The sequence below is a fragment of the Neltuma alba genome, unplaced genomic scaffold, assembly GCF_004799145.2.
Source record: "Neltuma alba isolate B1F8T4 unplaced genomic scaffold, ASM479914v2 tig00008388_pilon, whole genome shotgun sequence".
Classification (NCBI taxonomy): Eukaryota; Viridiplantae; Streptophyta; class Magnoliopsida; order Fabales; family Fabaceae; genus Neltuma; species Neltuma alba.
Genome location: NW_021635002.1, coordinates 33,235 through 44,709, shown reverse-complemented (window position 1 = coordinate 44,709; position 11,475 = coordinate 33,235). Strand labels below are relative to the sequence as shown.

The 11,475-nt window shown below is 36.2% G+C and overlaps 1 protein-coding gene across 7 annotated transcripts; it reads right to left on the bottom strand.

Moving 5' to 3' along the window:
• Positions 1-387: 387 nt before the first annotated feature.
• On the bottom strand, positions 388-9,495 carry LOC114754000 (RNA-binding protein 39). 7 transcript variants are annotated; one of them, XM_028942723.1, is made up of 16 exons: positions 9,421-9,495; positions 9,222-9,332; positions 8,975-9,103; positions 7,345-8,019; positions 5,222-5,303; positions 5,076-5,132; positions 4,625-4,680; positions 3,793-4,027; positions 3,512-3,595; positions 3,139-3,213; positions 2,281-2,364; positions 1,805-1,869; positions 1,473-1,722; positions 1,301-1,386; positions 1,063-1,177; positions 388-954 (listed from the first exon to the last, which is right to left on the bottom strand). In XM_028942723.1, the coding sequence occupies exons 4-16, from the start codon at positions 7,956-7,958 to the stop codon at positions 913-915; spliced, it is 1,845 nt and encodes a 614-aa protein (XP_028798556.1). In that variant the 5' UTR covers positions 7,959-8,019; positions 8,975-9,103; positions 9,222-9,332; positions 9,421-9,495; the 3' UTR covers positions 388-912. The 7 variants fall into 7 exon arrangements, with proteins under 7 accessions (XP_028798556.1, XP_028798549.1, XP_028798551.1 ...); XM_028942716.1 differs by having other exon boundaries at positions 1,301-1,389; positions 9,421-9,494; XM_028942718.1 differs by lacking the exon at positions 8,975-9,103 and having other exon boundaries at positions 1,301-1,389; positions 9,421-9,494.
• Positions 9,496-11,475: the final 1,980 nt, after the last annotated feature.

Here is an 11,475-nt window from a genome sequence, read left to right as displayed (position 1 = left end):
ATTTAAAATAAGAAAGTCTTTTAAGAAGTAATGTTGAAGATATTTGCATGCTTAAAAAGATAAAAATAATGATGCATTTAACCCCTTTCGGCTGAAAGAGAGGAGATCGTTAAGGATAAAAACGGCGTCCAAATTCGCTCTCGTTCCCCGCAATCAGTAATTTCAGTGATAAATTGTGCTTGACAGTTCAATTGTTGAATATGTATGTATATAGTACCTTTTTTTGGTTTGTTTTGTCATCAGTTGAATTTGAATATATAATTTCAAGACATGAGATATGTGGACCGAATATGATCCTGCATAACACGTCGAACACGGCAGTAATATATTTGGGTAATGAGCACAAGAATGTCGTGTTTTAAACAACTAATATAAATAAATTTATAATAGTCCATCAAAATGTAATACCTTTTAAGCTTTTAAGTCATAGAAATATTTTAACAAAAATATAATAATACAAATGGTTGAATATATGATTCATATCATACCGTATCCTAGACAGGCATGTTTACTTATTTTAAAGTATCGGGTCTCCATAGTTGCTATGCATCACAAGTATACTCCAAACAAACAAGACCGACCAAGAACCATCATAGGAATAGGATGTTATACTCAAACTGCATTTCAAAAATAGTTTATCATAATAACTGCAGATCTTAGAAACAGCACCTTTTTCCCCATCAGTCGGCTAATAAAAGTTCCATGTGGGTTTGGACATGACCTGGGTAAGTCTTGGCTCAAAGTAACCCATCGATGGTATAATCATGAGAATGCTGCCACGAAAGATTCCCCACACGTAACCACGGGGTAGTTTAAAAAACTAGGCCTGTTGTTTTAATAGAAGGAAACATAAACCGAATCTTAGACAGAATCCACCAAGCATCTAGACTTCCTTCTCCATTTTTAATTATCCTATCTGCTGTCTTGGAATTTATCCTCATATACCTGAGGCACCTGCAAACATATTTAGGATTCTATGGATTATGGGGCAAGGAAAAGATGCCAATTAGTTGTCAATAGGAAGAGAATAAACTGTTTAATAAATCCAGCCAGGCACGTTACCATGAAGCTAGCAGTGATCATCTTCCCAGCAAACCACCTCCCATGCAGAGATCGCTGTGCATTTGTAGCAGCTTGAGTATTTTCAAATCGTAAGTACACAAAGCCAGCAGTGTTCCTGTTTATCATGGAAAATAAAATAGAGAAGTAAAATATATGTGTGCGTGAGTGCGGGTCCACCCCACAGTTCTAATCTTTTGGAGGTAATAAAAGGGAAAGCGTGGATCACTCCTTTACTCACTTGTCGACATATACATGTCTCAACTTTCCAAACTTAGAGCATTCTGCTTCAACATCTTCTTTAATATCCAAATCAAAATCTGGTTCCTTCTGTTGCCAACGACTTGTTAGTATCATAGAACAGAACAAAAGTATGAAACAAAAATTTCACAGTACAGGTGCAATCTAACCACCTCATCGTTGGGATCAAACATATTCTTTAACAATAAGCATTCACTTGGAGCGCCAATTGTATCAATAGTAGGCATTGGAGCAGTAGCAGTGGGGATTTGTAGACTTCCTCCAGGCAACGCAGCTGCTGAAGGAACTGAAGCAATTGGAGAAACCAGTAGAGAACCCGCTGACGTATCTCCCATATGTGCTGTAGCTGGTAGGTTCAGGCCTGAGTTGTTGGCAACAGAGTTACCTAGGGAACCGGTAATGCTGTCCACAAAAACATATGAAGTGAGATACATTTAGATCTCAAAGTCGATCAAAACAAATAACCGAGAAGGTTAAGACAAACCCTGGTCCAGTGCCACTACGATCCAACTTCTGCATGAGTAATGCCCGAGAACAAGCATTTAGGGACTGAAAAATGCATGCAAGTCAGTTAGATCACAAATTTGTATCAAAATGGGTTTCCCTTAATAAACATTGACATAACCTTTCTTGTTAAAATTAATAACCTTCAAACTACTCATCTGATAACTCTTTATTAAAATTACTCAATCCTCTCAAGGATTTTGCCGAAATAACATGAGCTTCCCCACTATTCAACAAGTAGAAGCCTAAATAAAATACAATGATACAATAACATAACTACAATTAATTACAAAATGACTGCATTAATAAAACGCAGTTATCTTGTCATCACTTGTTCAATTTATTAGTGGAGATTCATGAATGCTTTTTAAATTGAGACCTAATTTTAGTGAAATACAATTTTATTTTTTTTTTGAAAAAAGGGTTAGTAACATACTCAAGCAAGGGATTACTCACCAAGCCGCCGCCAGCGTCATCATCAAAATCAGCAGTGTTTCCTCCAACTTCTTCCATTCCGGTTTGATCAATAACTGTAGATACCTATATCAGGATAAAAATGTGCAGGAATGAGGTTGGGGGCAAAAAAAAAAAATTCATCCTGATGAGCATCAACAGGATGTCTACTTTCCCGGCAAGTTTATATTGAGTATTGTTAGTTCACACATCAGAACAGGATTACAATCTAGTAGTTTTCAAAACCTCAATAGTGATGTCCTAAAAATTATATTAGAATATCTACCATTATGTGCCTCGTGTAACTAAAAACTTGGCAGAGTCTGAAGACCAAGAAATCTTTGGTCCCCATGGTGAAAGATCAACTGACAAAACGTTAACTTTGTTGATAACTGAAAAGGCAATGCACCCATTCAAGACCTACCCTTGTAAAGTAAATAAAATATCTTAAGCATGAAAATTGAAATGAACTATACCCCCAAATTATGCATCTAATATGGGTGGACTGAAAGACACAAATTAAGTTCATCCATGTTGTCAACAAGAGACTACGGAATCTCACTCTGATTGTCTTGAATGCGGCAAAGTAAATGGGCATTTATAGATATGAAAGCCACTCTAGGAGAAAAAATTAAAATAAAGGTCATAAAATACTGATGAGACATCTAAAATAGAAATAGCTAATATAATCACATTATTTACAATTCTAACGCTTCCAACTTTTAATCAAATGCTCGTTTTCACATTTCACTAATGTGAATTCCCCAAAGAACAATAAATCAATTTTTGGAAATCAAAAAGCCAATTTCAGTTTAAGAAAGCTAAAAGAACTCAGATCTGCGATTAAAACAGATAAAATACCTTTATTGTCCTGCCACCGATTTCAAGTTGTCCATTTAAGCTCTGAGCATTTCTTGCATCTTCAAGGCGTGCAAACTGCATTAAACAATTGGTTCGATTAACTTAAAGTTCCAGAAGGTTTGCACATCGCAAGAAGAATCCCATAAAACTATGTAGTATAATGGCATTGGAGTCCTATCTATGATTAATATTATTGAATAGCCTTTTAGGGCTCTATCTGATCAGATAATAGAAACACCAATTCTGTGAGCTGAATGCCTCCCTCTTAAATTTGAGTAATTAAATGTGATGTTGCCAGAGATACGTTTTATAAATGTCAATGATAGAATTAGCTCATAACATTACATTAATCATTAGTTATCATCAGATTCACCTGCACAAAGCCAAAACCTTTGCAGTGCCCACTTTCATCAAGAGGCAGCTGGACTGCCTCAACCTGACCGAATGCTTCAAAAACCTAAGAATTTGATTAAGGAACAAAATAACAATCAATTGAAGGCAGAGGTGGAGCTGCAGTAATAAAATAAAATCATCTGCATTGCATAAAACCATGAGAGCCACTATTAGCAAAGAAACACAAGCCAAGAGAATCAATTATGAAACGCATTCTTAGATTTCCATGGATGATTAAAAGAAGTGGGGAAAAGAGCATACCCTACGAAGATCAGGTTCAGTAATGCTGAAATACAAATTGCCAACATAGAGCCTTCTGGCTCCCCCAGTGTAAGGGCCCATAAGTCCTGTGGATCCACTGGATACAGATGCAGTAGACTGAACCAAATTCTTTTCCGCTTCTGATGGCTTCACCATCACTGGTTGGCCAAGAAGTGGTTGTCCAGAAAGTGCTATTGCCATGGGGACAGACATGACATCATAGAACTCTATATACCTGAACCAGAACACAAGTTAGATGGCATTAAAAGACAATGTATGTACCAAGAAATAAATACACCAGAATAATATAGGTTAACATAGATCAAGATGATGGATCAAATGGAGTTCACAAGCTCTTCTAGGAAGTGCTGTTTAATTTAAGCCCAGATGGCAGACATGCCTTCGAAGTGAGAATTAAACAGAAAATCCTTGCAATGGTCAATGAAACATGCAAGTTCCTAGATACAGAATTCATTTTATCACATATTCAAAAGACAAAGATGCCAAGCTGGTACATCAAAGGCTGTACCAACATCATGTCAACGCAATTGATTTGGCTACAGATACATTGGGGTGCATGTTGAAAGGAAAACAAGTCCACAGAATTAATCTTATTAAAAGCTTTTTCATTTACCATTATGTCCTACCAAATCCATTCCGAACATCTCTTTTCCACCCTACACATTCTGTCCATGAACTTAACCTTAAGCTTAAAGCCAAAGTTTACTATGGTGACAACATGATAGTTAGTTGAAACAATTAGAAGACATAATGGAGAGCAGAATTGAATTGATTATGCACAAGAAGTTTGCCATGGTTATGCAATGCCTACCCAACACCCTTAGATCGACGGGAATTGCGGTCCATTATCAGGCGAACATCTCGCACCTGAAAATTAAAAATTAAATACATAATAAATAACTTGGACAAAAGCACACGTCATCGCACAAGTTAATGAGACACCCACGTTATTAACAACTGAAAATATTGCATTTATTTTAATTACTTTCTTTTTTGCTAATAAATTAAGCAAATGTGTTGTGATCTTCAGATCTCCATATATATATATATATATATATATATGTCATCTAGCATTCATACCCCTCAAAAGAAATGATAAGCTATTAGATTTGAAGGTCAACAGGAAATAGATCCCTTTTTCCATATACTATACCTCACTTTACTTTCAAATATTAGATTCCCTGCTTAATGTGAAATTGTCAACAACAACACAAAAGAAAAGAAAACTCTGATGTTAACAAAGAGGGTAAATGGAATATTACCTTGCCAGCCCTTGAGAAGAATTCATATACATCTCTTTCATCTGCCTTCAGAGAAATCTGATACAATGGACAAATTAGATTTGGCATAAAATGAATGAGATCATGCAATCGCACCAATATAATGCCTTCCAACATATTTATAGCACCTGATAAGCAAACACAGTCCTCTGATCCCGTTCAGGATCAGCCTCAGGTTCTGCTGCTTCTTCCTTTTTCTCTTTATGTCGTCTGTAGCATAACAGAAACACAAATTCATAACTCAGGTTAGGTTACTTGCAACTTCTTCATGGCAGTTCAGATGAAAATAAGGTGAGGCATAACATCTACTGAATATCGCATACACCTTGGGAGCTCAGCTATAAATTACCTTTCTTCCTTTTGTTTTCTTTAATGTGCTCAATTCCATAAATCATAGGCCTTAGGAGAACAACAAAGTTAATCGCAAATGCCACAAGTGACAGGTTTGAATTTTTAAGAATTTGATCTTGGAACCAAAAATGAGCAAGACCTGGAGAATGTGGGAGATGCTAATCAAGGGAAAGAAAGTCATCCAACTGCTAGTAGCACAGGATTTGTCTATCTCTAAATAAAACAAAATCTTATAGGGGCACAGCACCAACAAGTTGAATCAATACAAGAAAACAGAATTACATTAAGTTGGAATCTGTTAAAAGCATATATGATAAGAGAAACACAAGCATGGACATTAATGTTGATTTTATACAAAATGGCCGAGTTTATTTTAAAAGCCACCAGTGACATGATCAATTTGAAAGTCATTCACATAATGGAGAAAGCACTTCAAGCCCAGAATATTTAAATTGAAAGATCTGTATCTATCAGATTAATTCAAATTCAGGGTGCCAAAGATGCTAGTGAGAGAATTTTATGTCACAAGAAAGTGGCCAAAGCTGGCCATAAATAACAGAAATAGATAGAGTTCTTCTGATTGTTACAGAAGTCATGGACTCAGACCGCCAAAAGAAGGGCAATGGACACTGTTTGGAAAACCTTCTAAATTCTTGTATTTTTACAATTAATAGCCCATCACTCCCTCACCGACGTTCTGCAACAGAATAAATGCAATAAGGCAATTGAGCTCAAGGTTGAAGAAAACAAATAACATGACAATATCATGGCAGTGACAAAAAATCCAAATCCCCCCAATCCTGCAATGCATGCTTTCAGATACACCCCGGAAGGGAGAAACTTTGAAACCCATGATCTGAGGTTCTGTGCCTGGCCCAATTGCCAGAAAGACCATCTGAAGATTGCTCTACCATATCTGCGAGTTCCCAGAATCTAATGTTCAATATTCAGAAGCTTTAAGACTATTAAACAACACAATTAATTATATGCAACCGAAGAAACCATTATTCTCAGATTTAGTTTTGACACTATCATCTACGCACCCTGTTAAGTAATCAAACAGTGATTCCCACAACAGAGCGATGAAAGGTTGAGAGGTAAGGAGAGAATCTAAGTCATAAACACAGATGTAAAATTCTCAAGCAACAAATCTAATGATGAACTGGCATCGTATCAGGCATGAAAGAGACTAATAGCCATCTATATGAGCATGGTAGGGGGCTACACTCTACTGAGCGAAGAGGATAAATTCTTTACTTAATAGAATCAGACATGTGAATTCATCCTTCTATTGTCACATCACACCTCAACCATAATATTTCATTTACTTGACAATTGGTTCAAACAGTCCAGAATCAGGTCAAAGTCACCGGAGGCCTGTTGAGCTTGCCGAGTGGAATGCAGAAATCATTATAATAATCAACAACATTAAAGCACTCACCTAGTTTTGAATTAAAAATCTGAGGCATATGATATGATAACCTAGATGGCATCTTCATAAAGAAAAAAATTGACAATGAAGATGACGGGAAAAGAAGAGTATATTAGAAGCAAATGAAGGTAGGAGACTAGAGAGAAAGAACTTTTCAAAGAAAGAGAATACCAAGAAACCTATGTAATTAAGAAATGGCCCAAACAAAGAACACCTATTATGACTCTTGCTCTCTAAACACAAAATACATGGTGGATTTCAAATATGGATAACTTAGAAGCTAACTACCACTTAGGACTGACACTACATACAACCACATTCTAAAAATTTCAATTATAAGGCAGTCTTAAATTGAACAATCCACCATTGATCCACAGTAGATGAAATAATTCCAGAAATATACAAAATCCTATTGTAGCCAAATAATCATCAGCATATTAATGTTTGCACTTAATAACATTAAAGTACCTGCTATCTTTATCCCGCTCCCTTGATTCTCTCCCCCTCTCTCTTTCTCTATAATCATTGTCCCTGGTTCTTTCTCTGTCTCTATAGTCTCTGTCACGACTCCTGTCTCTATCTCTTTCATCCAAATCACTCCAAAGCCTTTCAGACATACTTCTGCTTCGCCGCGAGTTATCCCTCTCCCTTTCTCTTTCGCTCTCACTCCCCCTGTCTCTTTGGTTTCTTTCTCGGTCATGTTCACGTTCCCGGTGTTTGTCTCTCACTCTACTATACTTCTCTTCCTTGTCTCTATCTTGATCTCTCATCCTATCCCTATTGTCATGGATGCTTCTGTGCCGATCTTTCTCTTTGTCTCCATCTCTGGATGGTGAACGACGCTGAGATGACCCTCTTTCTTTGTGATTGTCATAACCATGAGAATCATCCCCAGATTTTAATTTCTTGGAATGACGATCAACATCATCATGCTTCTCACTAGCTTTATGCTTTGAACTCCGACTATGATCTCTCTTCTCATCAGCTTTTACAGTTCCATCACTGCCATTGGTTTTCTCCTTCCTCTGAAGTTCAGGATTTTCAACAGTCTTCTCTAAGTACTCATATTCATCAAAATCCATCACAACTCTGTTGCTCAAAAGCTTAAAGAAGACAAGCCTTTTTCAGAAAATATCAGCACTTCTGCAGGGAAAAAATTGCATAATCTAAATTTTCTTTAGTAAATAGAGAAATATAACTAGAACAAAGAAGGGATATACAAAAGAGAGGAGGATAGGATATTCTCCTACACAGAGAAGCTTTAAAAAAAACAGTGAGCCCAAGATGATTAAAAACACGATGCAAAGGGGAAATCTCCTTTTGAATAAAAGATCACTTTATCCAAGAGAAAAGATTGTATAGATGACAATGCAATTGAAGGACATATGTAATGAAGTCCTGGAAAACTTTAAAGCGGAAAAGACAGTCCAAATCTCTTTGCACACCTCCAGCACTTCCTTGTAGATGCAATGAGCAAAACACAGATCAACATGAATCTCATTGTTTTTTTTCAAAAAAAAAAAAAAACTTAAATAGAAATATGGAAGCCACATATCCACATCTTTCTGAATGGATCGCAAGAACGAATCTGAAATATCACTGTTCTATACCATCTGTCAGCCTCACCCCAAATTTGTTATAGCCTATTCAATTTCGGACTCCCAGTATGCCAAACACTTAACCTATGATTTTGACCTTTCGGCTAAGTGGCTATGCACTTGGGATGCTTTGTGTATGTTAAAAGCTTGTACTTTAGATTGATAGAGAAGCATCAGAATAAAGGACTTGTTAGGTAATGCTTCTGAAAATGAATGTAGTAAAGTGTGAAGTTTCTAGCAAAAGGAAAGAAATATCTGGCTTAGAAAAACTGTATGGTCGCTAAGGAGGATTAGGTGACTGATTTGATGACAACTTCATGATATGCAATGAGCAACATATTAGCTGAAGACTTGCGTCTTCATAACTAACTGAATTAATTAATGTATCCCCTTCCTTTCTGCTTGCACGCCAGAAACAACTTGGAAGGTCTCTCAAACAAAACCTAAGACAGCAGGTACTCGGTTAATTCAATCTAGCGAATAAATGAGACGTTTAATACCCTTCACACAACCAAGAATATAGTAATATAAGCCTCAGAATTCAACCCTTCACTCCCGCTTCTAAAAAGCCAAGTATATAATGAGGCATGTTTCGACTAGTATAAGGCTTGTCATTGTTGTTTCAGCTCCTAGAAAAAATGAGAAGCCATATTCCACGTATGAATCGTCTGGAAATCTTCCCGGCTGACTTCATGAAGCGAATGCGATATAGAATTGACGCAAACTAGAAATTTTAAATTAACGTACAGTGAACAACACAGTCAAGAACTGGCCAGAATATAACGGAAGGCGAATAATCAGAGAAGAGTAACCAACCTGAATGCCCAGGAAACCTTGGACGAGTAATCGGCGAACTGACTGAAATACAAAACGGATTGATAGGGTCAACTAAACATGAAAAAAGAAAAAACCACCTGGAAGTAATAATGTCGCTGGAACAGGATACCTTGCAGACGAGCGTCGGTTCTCTTTTTTCAGGGAACCAAATCGAATTAACCCACGCAATGGATCCGATCCAAACCCTGACAAAACCAGACCCGGAGGCAAAATATTTAAATGCGCCTTTTTCCTTCTAAAGTTTTGTGTGTGTTACGTTACGCGGGTAATGAGTTAGCAGTTCCTCAGGTCAAAAAAAAAAAAAAAAGGCAGTTCTTTTTTGACCTGGAAGGAATGAGTTAGCAGTTGGCATGATAGAAGTTTGGAAAAAGTTACTCTCCGATCCTTAATATAGGATCCAATTCTTAAGTTGGTTTTGGTCTGAATATAAAACCCATTTTTCATATTTATCAATTATCTCTAAATTACCCTTATGGATACTTCTCAACATAATCAAATAGAAGAAAGAGAGGGGTATTAAAAAGATGATTATGGTGTTTTAGGAAAAATGTGTCACTTTTTTTATTATTAACTAACTTACCTAACTTCCTTAATCTAATCAAATTAGTTAAATGGGTCTTATATTAAGGATCGGAAGAGTATTATTTTTCACTCACTCTTTAAATTATTATTGGAATTTTTTAATATTTTTTTCATAGATATTTTCTCTAAAAGTTCGCGCCTTTAGGGGTGCCTCTAATTCTTTTGTCACTTTCGATTTTGAGTTTACATGAACGGGTCAAGAGCGACCCAGTGTCAGCGTTTGTGAGAAGATCATTGGGTAAGGGCCTATGGTTCATGTAAACCCTCTTTCATCGAAATGGGCCACCCTAATAACATCGAAGTAGTGAGCCCATAACTGAGCTGCAGCGTGGCGAGCTAAAGGCAATCAATGTTGCACCAAATCTAAACAACACGAGACCCTGACCCACGAAAATTTAGGATGATAGCCACTTCACAAGCTCACCTTCCTATTTATATTTTACAAACAACTTAGAGGAAGCGTTTCTATGAAATAAAATATTTAGAAAACCTCGTAAAAAATGAAACCGTACTTAAATATTGAGAGAGACGTTACTTAGTTAAATACTACCTTCGGTCCTAATTATAAGAGTTAGTTGACTAATTGAGGAGATTAAAAAAATAAGTTAAATTAGTTATTTGTAATAAATACGTGTTGTTTTTTCTAAAATATCCTCACTAATAAAGTATATTGGCTATAATTACCATTATTAGAAGGACTATTTTAAATATATATATATAAATATGAGAAACAAAATAAATTAAAACTTATAATTAAGATCAAAATAAAAATCAAAATAACGTTATATTAAACACAGGAGGAAGTATCTTTCATGTTTGACCCAAAAAAAATATATCTTGGGATGGATAGGGAGACTTGACAGCTAAGGCGTTGGCATCATGTCAGTATCTATTGGGAGATTTCACAAGATAATGTCGAACTTACAAATCTTGTACGTAGAAGATTGTTCCGAGAAAAATCTTGGAGAAATTGTAAAAAAAGACCTTAGAATTGTAAAAACGCAGATAGAGACCCTTGACAACTTCACTTTGGGTTTTGACAAGAATAATATGCCCTGAAATTGTCAAAACCCAAAGTGAAGTTGTCAAGGGTCCCTATCTGCGTTTTTGCAATTCCAAGGTCTTTTTTTGTAATTTTCTCAAAAATCTTTCTCAGTCCTGTTCAACAGTATTCAAACATGAGATTATCATACACATACCGAATAGCGCTCTCTGTATGAAAAAGAGCTCTGGAATCAAAACGGCATTAAAAATAGTGGGGAAATTGTATAAATTTCATAGCCTGTTCTTGTAATATATTGGCATATGCATATAACTTAAAGTTGGTTCCTTCTAAAAAATAACAGTGATCAAAATTCAGAGACGTAACATATAACTTTTGCGAAGGTGATGAGTTTAATGAACCGTGGCTATTTAGGAGATGGTGAAGAGTACTTGTTCCTGGTTCCAATGTAGAAGAATATCTGGGGTATAAAAACCAATGAACGAATGATGAAAGAGCCAACAGAAAAGGGGAAAAAAAATATCTAAGACGTCTGGTGCTTGAGAAATTTGGAAGACACAAGTGGCCGGCAAGTTAACC

Bases quoted from the DNA above. Each gene is read 5' to 3' on its own strand.
- LOC114754000 (XM_028942716.1), bottom strand. From the start codon at position 7,958: ATGGATTTTGATGAATATGAGTACTTAGAGAAGACTGTTGAAAATCCT. The intron at 5,133-5,221 runs GTGCTATAAATA...CCATTGTATCAG, and splicing joins GGACTGTGTTTGCTTATCAG to ATTTCTCTGAAGGCAGATGA. The intron at 4,028-4,624 runs GTAGGCATTGCA...GTTCTGGTTCAG, and splicing joins CGTCGATCTAAGGGTGTTGG to GTATATAGAGTTCTATGATG.